General features: G+C 42.8%; 1 protein-coding gene across 11 annotated transcripts in view; it reads right to left on the bottom strand.

The window, feature by feature from the left end:
- PRRC2C (proline rich coiled-coil 2C) overlaps window positions 1-24,537 on the bottom strand; it is a 76,702-nt gene that overhangs the window by 4,435 nt on the left and 47,730 nt on the right. The window contains exons 23-35 of one of the 11 annotated variants that reach the window (XM_048498610.1): window positions 21,470-21,559; window positions 18,175-18,276; window positions 14,629-14,848; window positions 13,075-13,278; window positions 12,584-12,696; window positions 11,899-12,035; window positions 10,537-10,771; window positions 9,390-9,512; window positions 8,016-8,228; window positions 6,086-6,189; window positions 5,251-5,316; window positions 2,971-3,091; window positions 1,684-1,920 (exon numbers count right to left, since the gene is read on the bottom strand). In XM_048498610.1, the coding sequence (XP_048354567.1) occupies window positions 1,684-1,920; window positions 2,971-3,091; window positions 5,251-5,316; window positions 6,086-6,189; window positions 8,016-8,228; window positions 9,390-9,512; window positions 10,537-10,771; window positions 11,899-12,035; window positions 12,584-12,696; window positions 13,075-13,278; window positions 14,629-14,848; window positions 18,175-18,276; window positions 21,470-21,559 (1,965 nt within the window). The remainder of the gene's footprint in view (window positions 1-1,683; window positions 1,921-2,970; window positions 3,092-5,250; window positions 5,317-6,085; window positions 6,190-8,015; window positions 8,229-9,389; window positions 9,513-10,536; window positions 10,772-11,898; window positions 12,036-12,583; window positions 12,697-13,074; window positions 13,279-14,628; window positions 14,849-18,174; window positions 18,277-21,469; window positions 21,560-24,537) is intronic. The other 10 variants (XM_048498611.1, XM_048498612.1, XM_048498613.1 and 7 more) reach the window with 10 other exon arrangements.

Genomic DNA, 24,537 nt, shown 5'->3' with positions numbered 1-24,537 from the left:
AAACAGTAAAGCCCAGGCCAGTCCAATCTTGTCAGATCTCAAAAGCTAACCAGGATTGGCCCTGGTTAATATTTGGATGGGAAACTACTAAGCAAGTCCACAGTTATGACGCAGAGACAGGCAGTGGCAAACCACCTCGGTTCTTCTCTTGCCATGAAAGCCCTGTTGGCCTGTTCGCTTCCCACCACCAAAGCAGTAAAACTACTGCTTGTCAAAACAGAGCTGACAGACCGCAAAGGCCAAGACCAGCCATCTGATCACCCACCTCAGGTGGTTATTGTGAATTTTCTTCAAGTTAATCTCACCCCAAACATTTAAAAAATGACCCAAGGCTCCCTAAATAACACTGTGATAAGCTTAGCCAAGACTCTGTGGGGAATGGCCAAGTAGTACAGCATCCGCTTTGCACACAGGAGGCTCCATGTTCAATCCCTGGAAACTCCATTTAAAAGGATCAAGTAGCAGCTAATAGAAAAGGTTTCTGCCTGAGACCTTGGACAGCCTCTGGCAGCCAGAGTAGATAATTACAAGCTTGACAGACCAAGGGTCTAAAGCAGGGGTAGGGAACCTGCGGCTCTCCAGATGTTCAGGAACTACAATTCCCATCAGCCTCTGTCAGCATGGCCAATTGCCATGCTGACAGAGAGGAGAGCCGCAGGTTCCCTACCCCTGGTCTAAAGCAACTTCATGAGTTCACGTGCACATCTTTTTGCCTTTGGGCAGATAAAACATGGTTTTGGAAGAGGGATTATTCCCCTGTTTGTAAAGGACCAGGTTGGGAAGTAATTTATGGTATGATTCCCACCACAACTGCCTGGAGAAACAGCAGACCGCATCTATTTATCATATGAAAACAAAACAAAAAACTACAATGATAGCTATTTCTTACCCCTTCCTTTCTCCAAAGAGTTCTGGATTCTATACATATTTCTCTACCTCATAGTCAGAGGTAGATTCAACTGAGAGTGTATATTTGGTCCAAGGTCAACCAAGGAGCTACAAGACTTAGTGGGATTTTGAACCTGGTTCTCCCTGGTCCTAGTCAGTCATCTAGCTACTACAGTGACTAGCTCTTTGGATTTCTACAAGTCCAATGATTGCAAGTTAATATAATAAAAACTACTATGGAAATCCTGCCTTTGCTAGCAATAGACTGAGTTACTTATTTCAGTTTTTCTTCGATCGCATGGCATCCCCACACAGGTTCTGAGGTCACAGCAACTTCATTCACACAGAAGGGTCCCCGAGTGCTTTTCAAACAATGTTATGCCATGAAATGCAGCAACTACTTGGGTGAGCGGGCCTAGGGCATTGCATCAAAGTCAAGGGAGGCTCAGGGAATGGAAGCAGTGCTCCGTACAGGATTTAAATGTGGCTTCTGTTCACATCCACAAGGTTGGCACAAAAGGAAAGTTTGGTAGAAAGCTCCCAAAAACAGCAGGGGGAAAAAATCCTAACCAACCACTGGAAGTTTAGTAGAGTCCATTAGGGTCTAGCCATCTTCTAAAACTCAACTATGACGAAAGGTACTTTCTGTAGTAGCAAGATTTTACTTTGTTTCTCTGGCCACTGCAGCAAAGGATATCTGAAGGGCCCAGTGGCATCTTTAGCAACCAGAATCTTGCCTTGCAAGTCAAGTCTGAACTGTGGTTAACACAGCGTGGCTGACCAAAAAATACTAACCTTCATGTCTTGTTCAGCCTTCATCGCAGCCTGGACCTGATTGCCTCTGATTCCAGAGAGTGATCCACAAGGACCCCTGGCCACATGTGGCAAACGAGGGTGGCTCATAAGGCCTGTGGTCATCTGAGGTGGCATCTGGCTAGCCAGTGCCATTGGCGGCCTCTGAACGGGTGCTGGGAAGGTGTTAGTATGTGGGGCTCTTACCAATGGAGGGACCAGGTTAGGCTGAGAGAGGATCTAAGTGGTGGAAAAAAAAGAACAACAAAAAAGAGAGACATTTAGCCGTTAGCAATCTGCCAACCCGATCACACGGTGGCTTATCTGGGGGCAGGGAGCATGCCTGTTATCAATGCCGTGGGTGCATTCTGTTTTGTGACAGGCCATGCTCACAGAATTGTAAGGGGGGGAAATCCTAAAAGAGGGGATTGTGCTTAAAAATCGCCATAGCACATCAAAGGCCAAAGGGGAGGAAAAGGCAAAAGGTCAGGGCAAATTAAAGGACAGCATGCTCAGATATATGTTAAGAGGCAGAAACTGGTAGAAAATAGAAGAGTCCTTCCCAACAAAGTCCAGCACCTTCACATTTGAAGTGCAACACCTCTACCTGTGTTGGAAGCTTATACGTCATCTCTCTCTATTAGTTCATTTACCGCAACTGCGGTATGCACTCTGGATTCACTGCCACTTTTAATGCTCCGCAAAAAAAAAAAAAGGAAATTATTTCTGACATTTGGACATCTGCTGCAAAGCTGCATTTCAGGTAATTTGCTCAGGGCACATAATTCCCCAGGAACTTCTGTTCAAGCCCAATTAAATGAGCAGAGGGAGACAAACTTTTGCAGGATTTCTGTTCATTTCATTGGACTTTCCACAGGAGACATTCCTGGCAGATTGTGTCCTCAGCATCTGTCTTAAGGTAGGCACTGGGACCCTTCAACCCTTCGCTCACTTCACTCCCTCCCCTCTTCAAAACGTTTGATCCTGAATTGTAGTGAGATCGGCGCAGAGGAGCCAGTGATCACCCGCCAGCCTCCCACCTGTTCAATTTTTCCACTTAAGCAGTGTAGATGTTTACTGAAAGCAAAAGTACCTTCACTGAGATACCAGGATGGTGATACGAATTAGATTTTAACTGCAGAAAGTGCAGTTAATTGATTATCTGATAGGTATTAGTCAACTTAGGGACTTTCCTTTTAAAACAAAACTGAGCTATACAGCCACACACACACACACGCGCACACACACAAAGAACTCCGGCCTTCTGGCAAAAAGCCATTTGCTGCCCACCTGGGGTGCGAACTGAGGAGGAAAGGGCTGCGCCATTCTCACAGTGGCTGACTGAAACTGCTTCTGGTAGACAATGGTATTCATTTTATTGGACTGACTGTTCGGACTTGTAGAAGAAGCCCTTAAAGAGAAAACAATTCAATGAGTTAATATGTTAGATATTACGCTCGGGATGCTTACAATGTTCCTATGTACTCCCTGCATCTAGAAGAAAAAACAGGTATTGCTTAGTAAATGCTGTTTTGCAGCCCATCCAAACTCAAAGAAGCTAATGGTTCATTTTATATTGGTATGAAGTAAATATCTTTTAACATTAACTTTAATTACCACCCCTTTAAAACTAGCTTTAACTGCCTACTGCCACCCAATGGGAAGACAGGCAATACTGTTACTTCTCCTGCTTTCAGATGAGTATGTATGCAGACTTCCTGCATGCAGAAATTTCTTTGAGCGAACCTAGTGCCAGTTTTTGCTTGTTATATAAAAGGCTCACAGTGTCAATTTAAAGACCAGAGAATGTACAGTGGTCACTCTTCATAAGCAGGGTTGGGCATTTAATTAACTGAGAAAAGGGGCTGTTCAGTTCATTGGCCACTTAATGCTCAGACATACAAAAGTATATGTTTATCTGAATTTCAAGAGATGGAGAGGCATGCTAATTAGTACAAGTTATCACCCTCAAAATCCCTCTTCTCATTCAAGCAACTCTACCTAGCACAAAGGAACTCACAGCAGTCCCTGTTTCCTGGCACTTGTGATTGTTTCCTGAACCCTGCATTACCGGTTGTTTCCTGAATCCTGAGATTCTTGCATTTGGAGATGCTTGCATTTAGAGCACACAGATTTTTCTGTGTTTCAGTCCTTTTCTTAGCAGAACAGTACTTGCAGCCACATGTGGCAGAATAGGAACAGAGGAAACCACCTGTCCTGACATCATGATGCAATACAATAAGTAGGCCAATGCCTACAGAAGGGCTCACATCGCTTCTCGCAACACTGGACCTTTTTAAGCTAGTCAAATATTAGACTGCCAATTAACTGGGGTCACAACCTGTACAGCAGTTTATGTTCTTATTTTTATGAGAACTGCTCACCTCTTCCTGGCCACAAGAAATTGTTTCTTTAGGCACAAATATTTTGACCTAGGCAAACAGTGGTTATAAATGCACAGAGCCCCAGATCTAGAATTTCCATATACTCCACACATATGATTATCTTTTTTCTTCATGAAGAAGAAAGCTTTTGTTTCCTGCTGGCCACAGGATACCATCCAGCAAAGGCCCCCTGTGTGATACTGAGATTTCAACTTGCTAAGCTACTGAACTATTTTGGCTGGGTTATTCACAGGGCTAAATGTTCTTAGTCTTGCCAAAGCGAGGCTTACTTGTAACTACGTCAAAATGCTCTTGGGCATTTTGGACTTATGTGCCTTTTAAGCTTCCCACACAACATTGAGACTTTAGGAACCTCAACACAGCCCTTGCGCAATTAGACATCACTGCACAGGGTTGACTTCTGCTGATTCAACATTTGATATGCTTTCAAAATTTCACTCCTGAACTTTGCTACCACAATGGCCCCCAAACAAAGAGTGGTCAAGCTTGCTCTGATGATTGGGGGGGGGGGGGTCCAGTGTTAGCTTTTTTAAAAACAGCCCCTACTTCTCCCACAAGAAACTGCTTGTGAACTGTCAGAAGTCTCAAAAGCAGTATGCAGTTGGCCCCCATTGTCAGAGTTCCTGTCTAAAATTCTAGTGCAGGCATGCAAGTCCCTTGGCCCAAGCAGCTCTGCATATCCTGGCCAATGGCTATGTTTGGTGGCCCCCTTCCAATTTTACGTTCCAACAGAGATAAACATTCCAAACAGTGTTACAAAGACAATTTTCCTCCGGTTTCCAAAGGAAGCAGATTCTCCATTCTCACTTTTTTGTAATATGAAACCTGATGTATGAGACTCAGCCACAAGCACACTCTGCCAATCGTTACACCAAAATATTACATTGTATTAGTAAGTTATTCCCTTTTGCTTTGCTGGAGTTGTGTTTGAACAACTTTATTCACAGTCTTCATCCAGGTAATATTAAGGGTTCAATCTGGACTCGCTATTGTGACTATATGAACAAATATATGTATATGCAGTAAAATGAAAACAAGATGTTCTACAGCATCCGCATCTTAATATAAAGAAATGTTTCTAGTGCCAGCACACAATCTCCAACCATACTCAAACTGCCTGTTATCATTGTCACATATCTGGAATCACAATCCTGAGGAAACACACCTGTGCAAGCTGTGCTGAAATAAATGGGAATTGGACAAGTGCGTAGCCATTCTGTCTTCATATTTCCTGCAAAATAAATTGCCCTCCGTTTCCAAATATGTCCCCTTTCCCATAACAATGCACAGAAATTCAGACAGTTCAGCCCTCCAGCCCCTTCCAAAACCCCCAATCAAAAATCTGAACTATCTGATGGCCAAGGAGGACAGAATTCCTACTAAGGACATTCTTAAAATGTACAATGCTATGGCTATGATGTAAAATGTACACGTTTAAGTCAACCAACCAATTCCTGTCTAACCTGATTTTCTCCATGTATCTTTAACAATTTTTTTTTAAATAAGCAAAGATGTTAAATAGGCAAAACGGTCTAGAGTGGTTTCCAGGCTAGAATTCTGCACAGGTGATTAAATTTTTAAATTACACTTTGTCTCCCACCCCCATACAATTGCCTTAAATGTATGATAAAGGTAGACCAAGCACCGGGCCATTAGTGACCCATGGGGTGATGTCTGGAACGGGGTGGTTTGTCACTGCCTTCCCCAGTCATCTGCACTTTACCCCCAGCAAACTGGGTACTCATTTTATCAACCTTGGAAGGATGGAAGGCTGAGTCAACCTGAAACCAACTTCCCAGCTGGATCAAACTGAGGTCATGAGCAGAGCTTCGACTGCAGTACTACAGCATACCAGTCTGCGCCATGGGGCTCCCTTAGCTGCTAATTACTACACCATTTCTGTCATAAGGGCATCCTAATGTTCAATTCAGGACTTGGACATTTTAACTGGGCTCCATCCTATGTCCACAATGCCAACTAGTTTTAAAATATTTGTGTACCTGAAGGGACTGGAAGTTGGAGTGGTACTTCTTCCGGTAACCGGAGGTGTGCCTGGTTTAACATCAATGCCACTTCCAAAGGCCTTCAGGTCCATTTCTGACATCTGACGAAAACAAGAAAAATGATTTAATCAAGATCGGCTTCAAAGACCATATATACAGTCAAACACAAAGAGTTCACTTATTAAGAGAGCCCATCATTACGAGGACGTTATTACAACATAAAAGCTGACCTAGAAACATTCTAGCTAATCAAATTTCTGAATAAAAGAATCATTTATTTATTTGAACAAATTCCAATCCCTCTGTTAAGAGAGACAAATGAATCAAATATTTCAAGCCCAGGCAAACAGTTCTTGTTCTTTCTTGATACCCAAATAACTCCCAAATAAATAAAATACAAAACAAAAAGAATTTGAGTGGTCTAAACAGATAGGTCACAATCCACTTAGAGTTCAACAATCCACTTAGAGTTAGCTCCTGTGAATTTCAATAAAAACAAGAGCAAATCGTGCACTTAGGGTCCTCCCACAGAAATCAGGGGGACCTAGTTCTGGCAGGTCTGTGGCCACTAACTAGTAATTCAGTTCTGTGGTCCAGCATTCATTTGGCCCTTTAGAGGGATGAGTGAACAACATGAGCCACACAGTCTCTCTCCTCCAATGGTGCTTCTATCATTATCTGTCAGTATACTTTTAACATATATAACTGGGGTTCACAGTGCAAAACAGGAGAGGCGAATTAGGTAGCTAATACCCGGTGACCCACTGCCCCAACACGGAATTCATTATATTTAGTCAACAAAGAGCTTCCTCTGCACACAATGGAACATGGGAAAAATTGCAGGCCTATTTGCTTTTTAAATAGAGGGTATGTTACAACGTTTGAGTCACACACATTCCAAATAATGTCACTTGGGAACTGCAACACAGAAGTGGACAGTCAGTAGCACACTGCCTAAGAATCCGCTCTACACACTCATTCCATCTATGTTGTGTTCCACTGTTTAGGAAGGGATGCAAAATTGTTGAAATGACTGGAGGGCTTGGCTTGATTGATAAAGTACCCCCCTTGGCCAACCATTTTTCTAAACAAGCACGAACAGAAACAAAACACCCCCCCCCCCCCCCACACACACACACAAAACCCTTCCCTCACAACATGATGCAAGTGCATTTGTAAGGAGAATAATTGGGCGAAAAACATCTTGCTTTTTGGGCATGCAACTTTTCTGGGCTTCCTGATTAGAATGCTGGGCTGCAGATATAACCAAGCCAGTGCTCAGTAACTGACAGTATGACTGCAAAAATTCAGGTCCATTTCAGCTCCCAGGAAGGAGGGACAGTTTCTAATCTAGAGTACAATACTGAATAATTAGTAATCCACTGTCATCTGAGAATGCCCCAGCAAATGGTTACTGACCTCGGTTATCTGCCACAGGCTCCAAAGCAGGGCATCTCTTTGACTCATGTCTCGTTAATGACAACGTGTGTATACTCAAGTAAGCAAATAACATAAACAAGTATTAGGAGCACATAAATTAGCATTAGGAATGGACCATTCGTAAACTTCACCAGCATCTCTGCAAGTGATAATGGTCAAGTGGAACAGCATTAGCCATGAGACTATACCACACAGTAAAAACTCTTACCACTGAATTCTAATTCCATCACTCTGCTACCTTCTCCATTTGATGCTCTTTACTAATAGGATGTCAATTCCAATAGACCACGGGTCTGCAACCTGCGGCTCTCCAGATGTTCAACTGGCCATGCTGGCAGGGGCTGATGGGATTTGTAGTCCATGAACATCTGGAGAGCCGCAGGTTGCAGATCCCTGCAACAGACTAAAGACTATACCAATTCACCATGCTGGATACCACATGCATGAATTCACATCGGTTCTATACAGTGAGATTATGTGTGCTCACCTTCCCAGTTATAATGCTGTGCTGAGTTCCAGCGGGAATGAGCCCCCTGAAAGGCTGCCCGACTTGTGCTTGCCGACTCAGGCTCTGAGCCGGAGGCTGTGGTGGTGTGTGCTGCAGTGGAGGTTGAATAGACTGTGGAAGAGCAATCAAAGGCTGGCCTGCTGATCCAAAGTTGGGCAAGGAAAGTTGTGACCCTGGTATAGGTACTGTCATCTGGATAGAAACACAAGACAGCTGACGCATCAGACTCACAAATGCTTTAATTAATGCTTTATTTATAGAATGTACATGGGGCTTTTCCTAGGGCCTAGCTTAACTTTGCTCGCAAGGTTAAACATACATTACTATAAAATCATTAAAATGCATCATTAAGTTATCAATTTTAAAACAAGCCATACCAATACATTCATAATGAAATGAAAGCTGTCATTTTTACAAAACACTCAAGTTTAAACCTTTTGGAGTTGCAGAGGAAAACCTGGGAAAACCTGGGCCCATTCTGACTATTTAGAAAGCAAGATGAAACCGGACACAGTTTTTAACACAATTTTGTTGCCCTTCATCGCTCAATATTTACGAACAGAAAATTATAATTTTTCCATTTGGAAAAAATGTCAAAATTCAGCAATTATTTGTGTGATTTCAACCCAGGAAGAATTGCACTGGAGTTCAGATGTAATATATGGCCAGCCTGACTGATGACCATAAAGGGTCTTCACTGACTCCCTACCCTACCCTGGAAGCCTATCAGCTAGCACACATGCTGCAGTCAACAGGATTGGTGCAATAGCCCACCAGAGCTCATCTGCAACCTCCTTCAATTCAACAGCTCTCAGTGCAGGAGAAATGCCTGGTGGGCCATGCTCTGTAAAGCAGCTTACAGACCAGTACCATTTTCCAGCTGATGTTCAGATGTGTACCATCAGTAGTAAGTAGACTGCTTTCACAGTCACATGGTACCCTGGGCTCCCTGCACAAGAGCTATAGGCTGAAACACTGGATTATTTAAAAGAACAAGCTAAGCACAAGTGAACTCTGAATTGCTATCAATCTCACTGGAAACTCTGACTGCTAAAATAATAAAAGTAACTGCAGCAGACAAAAATACGACAGCGGTCTCTTGTCAAGAGAATATCGTGTTTTGAGGCACACTCCTGAAATCAGAATCACCATGCTAAAAAGGTCTGTTCAAACACATCAGTAGTTAGAAGATAACTACAATGAATTTAAAAAAATGTTTTATGTTGCTACCAGTTATGGTATAACTAGTCATAAAATCACATGAACTTTGCTTTCCGAAGGATAGTCTCTTGTCAAGAGGCCATGACACAACACACAACGTACACAAATTAGATACAATTGAAGTCAATTTACCGTGCCATAGTTTACCTGCTGGAGAGCGCTGGGAGACTGTGCAGTATTATAGAAGCTGGTCTGTCCTGGTTGCTGAACCTGTCCAGAATATAAATTTGAGGCCTGGGTAAGAGTAGCTCTGGCCTGAGGAAAAGAGAGGTTGATATTTTGTAGGTGACTAACTAGGTACCGTTGATTTAATTTGAAGAAAAGAACAATGGTATGGCCTTTCCTATTTAATCATTCTCTTTATCTACACATTTTACATTTGGAAAAGCCACATATACGAAAGAAATCATATATACAAAATGTTACTTAAGAGCAAGTCTTTGAAAGAGTTGATTTTGTATATAAAAACAAACATGACATATGACACCAAACGTGACACCATCAATCATAAAACAGAGAACCTTCTCAGGTGTTTTCCATTATTTTCTGTAATTTATAATGGAAAATTAGGACCACAGTAGAGTGGCCATGGACTCATCATAACTGGGTTTAAAGCTCCTATGCTGCAGCCAAAATCACTTCTGAACTGCAAGATCTTATTGAATCAACCTTTCCTGTCCTCTTTGCTGTGGAGCTGGGAATCCATTCACAAACTCCAGCAGCAGCTGCCCATTTGTTCTTTCAGGGTTCAACAATATGATACCTAAAACAGACATCAGTTGATGTGGAAACACCACATATGGTGACAGCAAAGTCACAAATAGCTACAAAGGCCTCTTAATACAAACTGGCAAAGTTGTCAGTATGGCAGTCCGTAGGCACCTGGCATCCCTCTCCACCAAAAGTAATGTGGAACAAAGCCCATGCTCTTTCCTTGGAGGCAGGAAACAGACTGAGGTCCTGGGGGCAGTTCCTCCCAACAGGAAGAGGAAAAAAGCCATTTCATGCCTCCCCAATGGGACAATGGGAACCACCCATAAGATGTCCTCCCGCTCAGGGGAGAACCGAACATTTACAGCCCTTCCTTACAGTACTGAGCTGGAATATAATTACAGAGGCTGAGGAGAGATCTTGTTTCACATTACACACCATGCACAGTGAGGACCTGCTGCCATTTTGCAAAACCCAGAATTGAATTTCGAAACAGCACAACCCCCCAAAACATTTGACTGGGTTGCATCAAAGCGCCAAAGGCCCGGACTCCTCAGCACTCTCTAACCTGGAGCAGATGTGTATCGATAAGCTGGGAACCTCCCAGTCCCGAAGCCTGGCCCAGCTGATGCTCATATAGGATAGGGATTGGCTGAGTATTTGACGGCTGCTGAAAGGCAAGGCTGGACTGTGCCTTGGCTAGCTCCTGATGCTGTACGGTTGGGAAATTGTGCAAGGCTGTGCCAGAAAGAACCACCGGTGATGGCTGAGACAGACCACTCTGCATGAATGCTTGCTGGGATCTGCAAAATAAGGTAAGCCTGCATGAGTTATCTAATAACTGTTAAACAATGATGCTTTTGCTAGCAGGTGAAAGCTTAAATCAACCAGGTATTTAATTTTAGGGTTTGCTTTGGTTGCTTCTCTGAATATAATAGTGGTTAATTTTTAATGTGTGCTTAGGTTTTAACCGATTTGAGTTTCATAAGCCTGAATTGCATGAAGAACGCATCATATACACTGTTAATGAATAGTCAGTATAAGTAAAAGCCATTCACTCAACAGTTACAGAACACTAGCTGATAAAAGTTTTCAACTGATGCCAAACAGTTATTCCAACTTGCTCACTGAATATAAAGATGCAACGCAGAGCTTCTTAGAGACTTTAAAAATTGTTGGCATTATTTCAAGTGCTTTTCTCTGGAGCAACAGAAGAAACTGCTATTGATGGTAGCCTGGAGCTCGTGAATCTCAGAGGGACGGTATTTCACAAATCACATTCAATGTACATTCTTTACAAACAAGCAAAGAACTCATTTATGGCATTGGAGATTTTGTTTAAAAATTCTTTACATATTTTGAACAATTCCCTTTCCATAATCTGAGGAAAGGCTTAGATAGATATTGAATATCTTTCAGATTTGTGTATAAAATTAAACCAGCAGTCACTTAAGCAGCTAAAAGCTTTGACAACTGTGGAGAGGGAGGTTTTGGAGAGTGGTTTTTTTGTTTACAAATGCAAACATACATTGTGATATAGCCTTTGCTTTCTCTAAATTAAATAACAGAACAACATGGATGTTCCAAGGGACATCAGAAGGGTTGGGATCCCCTCAGCCAGCACATGAGAGGGATTTTCTCCTCCTCCCCAATGGTTTCTAAAAGGCTTATTTTAAAGCAACTTTGGAATGGGGCCTCCTGGACACAAAACATTTTAGCACGCAACTCTTGCACCAATGAACACAAGTGCCGCATTACACAAGCACTGTGCAGACGCATTTGAGAGAGCAATAGGCAAAAGGTAAAACAGCAACCATAGCGCTATCCACACATGCAGTTCACAAGCTCCTATAAAAGTCAAAGAATTAGGATGCTTCTGTAGTCTCTGCAGCATAACTACAAAGGGCTTCTGATCTGTTAAAATGCTTACCTATAAGGTTGCAAGGAAGAATTAAACAATTCCTGAGCCTGGGAAACAGCAGGTGCAGCTCCTAAACCCAGTTGGGCTTGATGCTGCCCTTGCAGAGGAGCATATATCGGGATTGGTATCTGCTGAACTGAAGTGGGCTGTAAGGAAGACAAAGATCTGAATACCTGGGGCCAACATAAATGAACATATGACAATGCCTTACATCAAATCAGACAGTGACCCATCTAACCCATGCTGCCTAGTCAGCACAGAGAGCAGCTCAGAGGACTGAGATATTTCTCAGCCTATTACCAGGCATCCTTAATTGAAGAGCAAACCTTAGAGTCTTAACATGCGTAGCAAGTAAGCTACCCGCCCCCCGCCCCCCATTCCATCTCACTAGCCACTTGGAAGCCTCCACAGTGTCTATGCTTGACCAATAGCATCCAGGAACCAAGTGCTAGAACAAGTTGTAAGAGCTGATCAGCTTGAACGTGCCTCCTCCGCTTTGCACATATTGCTAAGAGTGCTCCACTTTGGGCCAACTGCTGTAGCCACCTCTTACTGGTTTGGCTGTTCAGAGAGCAGTCAAACCCTGAGTTGGACAGTGAGAAAAAAGTTCTTCAGTTGTATACAAAGGCAATCATGCTGCCAAGTATTTTTAATTAGCTTACAGGCGAACCGGTAATCAACTCTCTCAAAGTACCTGTGAAAGTCCTGGTTGAAATCCTTGCTGTTGAGCCAATGAAGGGGGAGCTAGACGTGCATGCTGGGTGTTAAACAGATGGCTTGTATCCATATAGAAAGCAGGAATCTGAGCTATGGAACCATAACATAAAGTTAAACAGTCAAGTGGTGCCTGAATTACATCTAGAACAGAAAGGCATATCAATTGGCCTAAATGTTGACCCATTTGTTTTGCTGCCAACTTGCAGTGGGGACTGGAACAGTATCATCTCTATGTTTAATTTTTTTAAAAAAGAAACGCGTTATTTTTAATACTAGAACATTTAAATAAACTATTATACGTAAAGAACAGATTGCAACAATGCCCTCAAAAAAGTTTGGCTTTCTTGATTAAGAAAAGACATGAAGGCATGCTTTCAAGTGACACTGAGCTTACTGTTTGTCTCATTAAACAAAGAGAACACGATCCTATGCCCAGGTACAACACATACTCCACCTGACCCCATTTACCTGCTGCTGACTGGGACACGTAGACCTGTGGACTCTGCTGCTGCTGGGCAATGAGGGATGGCATACAACTCAGCTGTGAAAAGTGGCTGGCAGATGCCAAGTTACTTGTCTGTAGCTGCTGTGGTTTCACTTTACAGATGTTTGGTGGGTCAGAGGTGCTGGTTGTTTTTGTACTCAGCGAAGATGTAGTGTATGTTCCAGCTCCTAGAAAGAAAGCATCGGCAACGCAATGGGTCAGTGGCTATAACTGAAAGCCAGAAGGTTCCAGCAGGTCAGTCAAACAATTAACTTATATTAAGTAAAAAAATTAAAAAATGCTAAATTAAAATATTTATCACTTTCACAGAGGTATTTAGCTAAGGGGCTTAACATACAAATTCTTTACATATAAATTCTGTATATAGTTATATATATAGTTGGCAAGATGACGGGTCACATGTCTATCTGACAGATGCATCTGTTGACATTCATGGCAGATGCTCCCCTGTTGGAAGACCACTTTCCCCAAAACCTGGTGGAAGACTAAGCTTCATCAAGCAAGATCCCCATCAATACTAGCAGTAAGCAATAATGAATAAAACTGCTACTGAGGATGCATGTACCACTAACATACAGCCAAATCATTATTCTGTTTTCTCTGTAGTATCTCCCACAGCTGATAAGACAATCTGTTTTAGCTCAAATAGCTCTTCAACATGCTTTATGAGCTATAGGACCTGGACCATTTTTTTTAAAAAAAACCCCACAACTGAATGTTGTGCCCAATTCTGAATATTAAACACCAATAATTTTTTTGCTTAAATTAAACAGAATATCACTCAACAAGAAGCAATATTAGATAAACACTAACTGTACTATCATGTTGAACTTCTCTACAATCCATACTGCATTTGTGGACATGATTTTCCTAATTTAACTGTAAACTAAATACCCTATTTCTTTCCAATATTTGGTTCTGTAAAATGTTCCTCTGTAGTTAATAGAGATCAGGAGAGCCGGGGCTATCCAGTACAGGGTGTGTTTTTAGTACATAGTTTATAAAACCCCTGCCACAGCTTAAGATGCTGAATATTAAGATGTCTTCAATGTTTGCCAGCAAAACCAGAACATACATTGACATATATTTTATTTAGAATCACTATATTTAAACAGCGACGAGGTGTGCCTTCAAATCACAGAAGCAACAAAGCTGGCCATCAGCAGAAAAGTAGGAGTCTACATCTACTTTGGGGACTTGCTAAGTATGGAGAATGATATGACTTTGTGAATGAACTACAAAACATAAGCCTAAAACCAGTCTCACGAAAACTGAATACACTCCAAGAATACAAGTCAAAGAGGCAGGGAGAAAGAAGAATTACGCTGCTCAGTCTCCTAGGAACTTACAAACACCTGGAAAGAGAAATGGAGGGAAGGGATGAGAGTGGGATTTACAATTTCTCATAGACCCCCCAGCCTGCACAATAGGTTCATACTGCCAATTAGAGGAAGACAGCAGACTCAACAAGATTACGTGGTCAAACAGTTCGCCAGACATTATCTAAAGAAAAATACCTGACAGTGACGTTGTAGGTGTAACAGAAGCCACAGGAATGGGAGGCATTGATGCACTTGAGAAAGAGCTGTATGTGCCACTGGTTGGTCCACTGCTGCTGCTCCCGCCTCCCCCACCACTGCTGCTGCCACCAGCAATAGGAGGTGCCGTCGAAGTAACTGGTGAATTCTTCTCCCCCACATTTGGTGAATTCTCCCAGGCTTTGCGAGCAGACTCCATCTGGTCAGAAAAAGAGACAGCGTTAGGGCAAGCACTTTGTATGTTTGGCTTCTTCACTCATTTTCATATCAGCCCACTCTAGATCGTATCCTCTTCTCTAGTGAGCTGCCTGGGAAAGCTAACTGCTCTGAAAATTCCCAACATGAAATTGGCTTAGAATTTGCAAACCAGAACAGACAAGTACAGTCAAGTGAAGTAAAAATCAAGTCCACGTGTGAATCTTTAGTGTGTTCTATAAAAACCATTTGTTAGAAGTGTAACTCAGAAATATAACGGGTTAAATGATGTTAGTAAGACAGTTCACTCAATGCAAGTATGCAGTTTCAGACTGGAACATCACAGGCCTACCTATATACAATTTTCAGTGCTTTTGGCCCAGTTCTACTCCGTATGCTGACCAAAATAACCTAACCTTTTCTTTCTATACCACATTTACTGTTCTTAAATTTGCCAAGTAGCAAAAACAAAAAAATGGGCTTGAGTTCTTACGTTTCTTGGACAAGTATGCTAGAACTCAACTGAGGCTTTGACTTGAAATTGTCCTTAATTTTAGATTGCTTGTTAGTCCTCCGTATGATTTTGAATACTTCAGCCCTTCGAGTGTCTGCTATGGATGTTCTAAATCCCTCTGAGCGGTACTGAGTAGTGCACAAGCTCTGTATAACCCACTGTATTAATATACATTATGTAATTTAACATCTGTAATTTGTCTTGGTCTTCTCCCCTGCTCTGGATGACTACAGATACTCCTGTTACTGATTTTTGAAGGGTGGTTTTAGTGTGTCTCCCAACTCTTTGAATTCCAAACCATAGAATGGTTAATGACACATTTGATCAGTAAGATTACATACTTATCTACATTCATTTAATATCAACTCTCAAGTTTTCAAGAGTTTTCAACTATTTTGTAGTAGCTACAAAGCATACTGCAAGCAACCATCCTGTAGGAACTAGAGACAGCAAAAATTAGGTTTTGTTTGTGAAGGACGTTCTCATAATATACTACTGGACTGAGAGTTAACTTTCAAAAAAATTTGGTCTGTAACTTTAGCAAAATAATTTCTCTATATGTAAATTGTCCAAGCTTCCACAGAGAAGGAACAACATCTACACTGTAGACCAAACAAACTCCAATTAATATCTGAGAGAAAGAAGAGGGATTGGAATCCATACCAATGCATTTGGATACTACCCTCCCATAGACTCTTTAAAAAACAGAGATTTCTGTAGGTTTCTGCCTACTCAGTAGATTCCTAATGTTTTGCTTTTCTGTAATGAATGGGAACTTTACCTTCACACTAGCCAGTTAAGCACATACTTCCTAGTACCTTATTCCAAGAATTCAAAATGGTTCCTGAGACTATCACACAGTTATGCAATGTACATTAGTTTATCACAGCAACACTTATGGCTGCATAACACCTTGATCAGTGAAAGTTTTGTTGAAGTTATGCACTTCTACTTTAAAGGTAGTTTTCAGAACTGTAGAGATGATGTCTTCTGGCACATTTGTTTAACTCTTCAATATTTTCACTCTCTAATCTCACTCTATTAAGAGACAGGCAGCCCAGTCCTTGGGGGTGGGGTGTGTTTGGGTGTGCGTGTGTGGTGTGGCTGGGCATGTTGCAGCCTTGCTGCTTCCACAGAGGTTTGCAGTGCCATGCCCAACAAGAAAACAGGCAACCTCCTCCAATGGCAGTGAGAAGCCTTATTGCTGGCATAAGTCTACCCCAGCAAAAGAGGGGGTTTCGGGCTGAAAGGGCTCAGAAAGCCAACTACAATCAGTTCTGCCCCCAGGAACGCCCCACCAGAGTGGTGTGGGCTTTTACACTGGAAGAGTGCTGGAACCGCAGCAGTGATGGCGCCCAGGTGTCACACAACTGCAACTGCTCCTGGGCACTGGTGCAAACGGCCTTACACTGGCATTCATGCCAATACTGGGGCAAAGTCTTTCGTCCTTCCCCCAATACAGGATTGCACTGTTACTTGTATAGTGTTATGTACAAAGCATGTTAATGACAATAAAAGACATCAAGCCCACCCGCAAGCAGTAAATAGAGGGGTCACATTCCATCTCGTACAGAAGCCCAGTGAAGGGAGTTATGCAAAAGCACATGGTCCTGTGAATATGGACGTGCAATGAACTATACCAGGATACAGAGGATGAGTAGAATGAGCTAAACATCCAAGTCAATACTTCACATTAAAAAAATCATTAATTTGTCAATCAGGTTAAAGTTTACTATCAAGCAGCATCTATACTAGGTAACTGACCACAAATTCTGAATTTCCAATGCTAAATCTCCCCTTTGTACCATTCGCACAGTACTCTGGCCAAGAGGAAATCTTTTTAAATCTGCCACAAAACCATTTTAATGGACCACTAGCCTGCAAACAATTGCCTGCAGACACTCTGAGCATTCCTTTCTATATATTTGGTCCACTGTATCTGCTGCTACTAAAGCCACATTACTATGCCTATTTGAAATGAAAATCGCAAAAGCCTTACTTGTCAACATCTGAGCTTTTAAAGGAAAAGGTGGGATAAAAACTTAAGTGTTCCTCCATCTGGCTAATTTACAGCACTAAGAACTAGTACCAAAACTCACACAAAGGCAGCAAGAGACTGATCGTGTTGAGAGGCACGATCCAACCCACACAAGAATTCCTGATATTAAGACAACTTATCTGCCACAGGCCAAACACCAGGAATTAGAAACAACATCAGCAACCACTGGTATAATACAGCAATCTATCAAACATACCACCTCACTGCCAATCTTCTATCTGATGCTTGTCACATCTGCTAGGGCAGGGATATCCAACTCTGGCGCTTCAGATGTTCATGGACTACCATTCCCATCAGCCCCTGCTGGCAGCAGGGGCTGATGGGAATGGTAGTCCATGAACATCTGAAGCACCAGGGTTGGACACCCCTGCGCTAGCCAATATATATTGCATACTGCCAAATTAAAACAATGTCCAAATCAACATACAAGCTACTTCATCAAATATCCTCTGGCACCACAAATTTAATTAGTTTTTCAAGTGCTCACAATGGGGCATGAAGACCAATTACCTTCAAAAGACTTTTATCTTACATAATCTTCTGACTTACATACCTAGGGATTTGGGTGGCAAAAGCCAGTTGCCTGATGTTAGTGTTTGTAACTAAGAGGGGATGAGAATTGGTTTAGTCTTCCTAAAAAAAACCTGCTTTAAAAACCTGCCTTATTGGGCTCTCCACTGAAGTCCACCAGCAAGATCTCCATTAACTCTTCCCCCTGCATGCAAGAAAATGACCCTTAGAGGGATGTGGTACATACCTTGAGGGTGAGGTCGACCGTAGCGGGAGAAACTGGAGTTAGGCTGGAGCTCTGTTGTAGAGCCTCCCTCCTAGGGAGGGGAAGGGTGTGGGGCAGGGGCACCTGAAAGGCAGGCAACACACGTCACATTCTAGCTAAGTCTATGAAACAAACCCCATCACAAGCAAGAGCTCAAGCAATGCTGTGGAATTACTCTTTGGCCCCTTCCGCACGTGCAGAATAATGCACATTCAATCCACTTTCACAATTGTTTGAAAGTGCATTTTGCTATTCTGTACAGTAAAATCCAGCTTCAAAGTGCATTGAAAGTGGATTGAAAGTGCATTATTCTGCATGTGTGGAAGGGGCCCAAGTCTTCCAGGCTTGAGTGTTCAGCAGGGATGCTTTGACAGAAAGGATGGAAAATCTGACTGGGGAAGAGCCTGGTGGTCACAGAATACTGTCTATGGATTTAATTCCAAAAAGGAAGCTCAGGACTGTGTCTCCTGTATTCTGATCCCTATAGGTCCCATTAAATTAAAGATCTGGCAGGCCTCTGAATTCATCTTCTGCAGCGCCTCTTAACTATGGTAAGAATGATATGCATTTTATTTTACAACTCTTCAGTTAGATTTTGTAGGTCCAAGCTTAGGAGGAAGAACCTGAATGTGACTAGATGCCCTCAGTGAATTTATGCTCTCCTCAAATCCCAATGAACATATAAAAGTATCAAATATAAGACAATCTGAAACAGTGATGCTCTCTTATTCCAGTTGTTGCCGCTGATCTTACAATCAACAGAATGTGATGAAAACTAGTTACAAGAATGAAGGCACTTGATAGTCCAGGCCATATATCCAACGGGTGAATCCATCTCCAAAAATGCAGTACGCTAAAACCACCTGCACTTAAGAATTACAAGGTGCTCCATCCTGGATACAATCTACCTCTAACAAAATTAAAAGCCTTTCAGGCCATTATGATCCTCAGGAGAAGACACAAAGGAACACTTCCTAAACTGAGCAAATAGTTTTACATATCACCAAGTCCTTCACAGACTCTTTAGCAACCAGAAATCCTCTTGGGAGTTGTTCCTCTCCTTTCATCTACCAAGACCACGGTTAAATCAGAAATGGATCCACAAAGCAAAGATGCACCAGGTCTCCCTATTAAAGGGATACTTTATGTTGCCACATACCAACTTCCACTAGTTGCAAGGGGCAGTGACCTAACAGGCAAATCCACAAAGCCTCTGCAGACTTTGACAAAAATTAAAAAAAAAAAACCCGGATGCATAACTGAAAATCCGTGCACAAAATCACTACAATTGATATTCTGCTGCTTGACATTGTAATTTGCTTTAATCTCATCTGGCAGCCAAACTTTATTTCAAAAGCTGTTCAGATTTATGGGTTCACAAATCACAGAGGGAGATCAAAATTCCAAATGGCAAGTAAGCATTTATAGAGAAAGTGTACAATGATGTCCAGAACATGGATCTTTTTAATGGATATGCTGGTTTTCAGAATGGTTGTGATTCACATGTCATATGCTAGTCTTGCAATGATTTAAGGCCGATAATATATTTAGTAGAATCATTGAGTTGGAAGAGACCACAAGAGCCATCAAGTTCAACCCCCTGCCATGCAGGAACACACAATTAAAACACTACCGACATATGTTCATCCAGCCTCTGTTTAATAACCTCCAAAGAAGGAGACTCCACAACTTTCTGAGGCAGTGAATTCCACTATCGAACAGCCCTGATGGTCAGGAAGTTCTTCCTAATGATTAGGTGGAATCTCTTTTCCTGCACCTTGATCCATAACTCCACATTCTAGTCTCTGAGGTAGCAGAAAACAAGCTTGCTCCCTCACCAACATGGCATCCCTTCAAATATTTAAACAAAGATATCATGTCCCCTTTTACTCTACACTTCTCCAGACTAAACATTCCCAGCTCCCTAAGCCTCTCTTCATAGGGCACGGACTTCTGACATTTTACCATTTTTGTTGCCCACCTCTGGACCCGATCCAACTTGTCAATATCCCTCTTGAATTGCGGTGCCCACAACTGTATACAATATTCCAGGTGAGGTCTAACCAATGCAGAATAGAGAGGCATAATTACATCCCTCGATCTTGACTCTATACTCCTATTGATACAGCCCAAAATTGTATTGGCTTTCTTGGCTGCCACATCATACTGCTGACTCATGTTTAGTTTATGGCCTACTAAGACTCCCAGATCTCTTTTCACATGTAGTATTCCATCTGGCAGTACTTCCCTTACTTCTTCCAGTCCTTAGAAGAGAGAGCTGCACATGCACAAGTTCTCTCGCTTGTATACACAAGCAACTGGTAAACATTTAATACTGAGAGAGACAGAAAAGCTTAATTGAGACATTATGGTACTAAGTATCAGATGATCTGGAAATCAAGAGCACCTCTGCTGCCTCAACATGCTCCTTCCTACCATTGCTGGAGATAGCCATAGGTCGCCACGACAACGACACATGTAAACACTCTCTCCAATCAATGGCTGAAACTGACTTTAGCCTGCGGTCAGCTGTAAAGACCGTGTGCCCAATTCGAATGCTACAGAAAATGTTTATTGCAAAACACATAAAAGGGAGAGGAAAAGAGTACTCAGCTCTGAAGAGGGAGGAGTGTCTAAACCTGCAGAGTTTCTCCCCACTGGCAGACAGGTGTCTGAATCCAATCAGTGTGGACAGGTGCCGCGGCACCATATTAACAGAATGGCGTCTGCATACATGACACGATTTGTTGAAGATAGTCCCTTGGTACCCTTCCTGGATCTGTATGACTTCAGAATGCAGACAGCGTCCACAAGATTGAATTGCTTCCTCACCTCTAAAGCTACGTCAGAGACAGATCTGGCCATGGAAGTTTTCCACAAGCAAGTAGGAAAGGGTTTGTGGGTCTCAACCATTATAAAAATGTGTGATTCCTCACCATATGGTACTGCACACATTACTATCACCATTCAGTTAGCTTGCAGACTTCTTTTAAACAGCTTTCTATTCTTCCACAATTCTTGAAAACTTTTCCAGATTCTGGTCATTTGTAACAGTCTTGAACCTCAAAAACCTTCAATACAGCTCTTAGAAATGACTTTCAGCATTGTTAACTCACCACATTTCTTTTCAATAGAAAGCTTCCACCCACCCTAGAATATCTATGGAGTTCCATTTACTGTATGATGAAGCAGCTAGACTATATAGTCTAAAAAATAAACACTAAGCTTAAAATCCAAGCAGGGTCAACTGAAACTCTGAACTCACTGACAAGCTTACATTTGTCACTAAAGCCTCTTCCATCTTTGCACTGCTTGTAGCCACTGTACTGGAATGGGAAGACGGCGTTGTATAGTCTGTAACAGACTCCTGCAAAGGGAAAGAAAAGTTGAACAAGCTGATCTACTTATCCATATTTTGTCCAGAAACAGAGTAATTTGGATGCACAAAAGCCTGACCAATCAGAATCAAGTGTATTGCATCACATTTTTTTTGCATTAATGAGTGTATCAATTCAGCCCTTTTTGAAAGAACTCAGGAAATTAACATCAGGAAGTTAACAGAAATCCACAAGAGGACACAGGCTTGCCAAAGGATGTGCTTTAGACAGATTTACTTGGAGACCAGGGCAATTCTTATGCTGAGCACAATCTGTAAGTATGAAGGCATGATACAAGCTTCAAAGTTCCACACTATTTGCCTTGGTAAGTTTTAATACAGTAGGAAGAGTAGTGCCATTAATTCAACAAGTAGCAACTACGAGAAAAATCTTCTCGAACCAGACATCTGAAAAATCAATAAATACTACAATGGCCACGCAGCTGGCAGCTTTCAAAATGCATCTTTAGGACTGATAGTTATTGCTTACAGGTGTGAACGGATAATTCAGGTGATATCTTTGAAAGATCTTACTGCACAGAAAGGAAATCTTTATATTTGGGAGCCAGTTAACACAGCTGTGAGGAAATGTGCTGCTGATTCCCCTCAAGCGTCCAATATTGTCCTTATGCATGCTGGTGCCAAGGCAGCAGCTATTAATCTTTACTTGGTCATGATGTTTACTGTTAACAAATAAGCTGCTCAAGAATCAAGAAATCCTCAATATCTTAAGAGATACTAACCGAAAACACGGATTGATTTTGATCTCTACATTGCATGGTCAACGTTTCATTTTTACATAAGACGCCTGAGTGTCCAGTGACCATTCAACTTCTGGGGGTCTTGGGAGTGAACAGATACACTAGTGTGGCATTCCCCCTTCTCGCTTGGGTCCTTTGGGCAGCGTATCCTTCCCTCCTACCATAACCTGGGGGTTGGTCTCCCCAGATGGTGACTCTCCCAATTGGCCCAAGGGACCAAGAAACAACCGCGCCCACAGGACGCCTGGTGCACGTGGCAACCCTTGCCCATGACACTCTCCTCCTAGCAGGTCTCTTTGCCTTCCTTGAGGGTTTGCACCCTCCCTCTCTCTCTCCCTTGTTGCTTCACAGGGAGAGGAGTTTCCAGGGGTTTGCCTCTCCCCTGTGGCCTCACAGGGAGAGGTGTTTCCAGCCTGTGTGAAAGACTCCCACCCTGTTACTGCACAGGGTGGGGACCAGCCTAAACAGTGCTCTAGATTCTGGCAGGGGGTCTGGGCTCCAGGGTCCTCTTCCCTCTTTCCCCCTACCCACCATTGAGCTGTCCCTTTCCCTAGTATGTTCACACCACCACCCACATTTCCTGCTGCTGCGGCAGCTCTTGACTCTCCCTTTCCCACTTCCTTATATCCCTTCTGCCCTCTCATTTCTCTCCCTCATCCCAGCTGCTTCCCCAGCCCATCTCCTGCTTCTGCCTCAGCTGTGGGCAGGCGGGCCCTGCCTGGCCTAAGCTGCTTCCCCAGCCCATCTCCTGAATCTGCCTCAGCTGTGTGTGTGTGTGTGGGGGGGTCCTGCTGGGCCTAAAACTCCTCTCTTCCTTGCCTTCCTCTTTGAATAAGGCCTCCACCGTCCCTGCAAGAGGCAGCCTTCCCATCTCCCGCGGTGCCAGCCCGTGCGTGACCCAGCGGGGCAAGTCTGGGCGTTGCGGCCGAGCCCGGACAACTAGACTCATTTCCACATAGATTCAGGCCTGGGTTTGGGACAGAAACAGTCTTGGAAAACTGTTACTCACAGTCTTTACTGGGAGAGTGATGGGGTTAGCTCTCTGGCTTGTTCTCATGGACCTCTCAGAGGTTCTGATACCATCAACCATGGCGCTCTTAGAATCATAGAGTTGGAAGAGACCACAAGGGCCATCAAGCAACCCTCTGCCATGCAGGAACACACAATCAAAGCATTCCCAACATATGTTCATCCAGCCTCTGTTTAAAACCTCCCCAAAGAAGGAAATTCCACAACTTTCTGAGGCAGTGAATTCCACTGTTGAACAGCCCTGACGGTCAGAAAGTTCTTCCTAATGTTTAGCAGAAAACAAGCTTGCTCCCTCTTCGACATGACATTCTTTCAAATATTTAAACATAGCTATCATGTCGCTCCTTAACCTTTGCTTCTCCAAACTAAACATCCCCAGCTCCCAAAGTCTCTCTTTGCAGGGCATGGATTCCAGACCTTTTACCATTTTGGTTGCCCTCCTCTGGACATGTTCCAGCTTGTCAAAATCCGTTTTTAAATGCGGTGCCCAGAACCGAACACAGTACTCTACGGGAGGTCTGACCAATGCAGTGTAGAGTGGTACAATTACTTCCCTCAATCCAGACACTATCCGTGTTTCTCCGAAAATAAGACAATGTCGTATATTAATTTTTGCTCCCAAAGATGCGCTATGTCTTATTTTCAGGGGATGTCTTATTTTTCCGCTCCACAGCTGCACGCTCTGGTGTTCTGTTCGACTGGCATGCTTCCAAACAAAAACTTTGCTATGTCTTACTTTCGGGGGATGTTTTATATTTAGCACTTCTGAAAAACCTCTACTATGTCTTATTCTCAGGGGATGTCTTATTTTAGGAGAAACAGGGTATTGATGCATCCCAGAATTTCTGGTGCAGCTGGCTGAACTGGGAATAGCAAACACTCTGCTCTGTTAGGTCCAATCCTACCTGAATGGCTGGTTGGCCCCAACATTTTTTTTTAAAGAGACAGTTGCAATCAAACGCTTTCAGGGAGAAAAAATGATGATTTCCGTTTCAGGAGGCAGCCAAGAGAGCATTCAGGCAACGCTGCAATTGCTTAAGCTCACCAATATTTACCCTGTGAAATACAGGGGTTGGGTGACCCTAGTTACATTCTGCAAATCTGTGTGGGATCTATGATCTGAGAATCTAGCCTGGGTACAATGGATTTCGTAATGCTCACCACATGTGGAAGGTTAGA

Source organism: Sphaerodactylus townsendi, linkage group LG05 (genome assembly GCF_021028975.2).
Source record: "Sphaerodactylus townsendi isolate TG3544 linkage group LG05, MPM_Stown_v2.3, whole genome shotgun sequence".
NCBI classification, from domain to species: domain Eukaryota; kingdom Metazoa; phylum Chordata; class Lepidosauria; order Squamata; family Sphaerodactylidae; genus Sphaerodactylus; species Sphaerodactylus townsendi.
The sequence above is the reverse complement of the archived record's forward strand: the minus strand, read 5'-3'. Positions and strand labels throughout refer to the sequence as shown.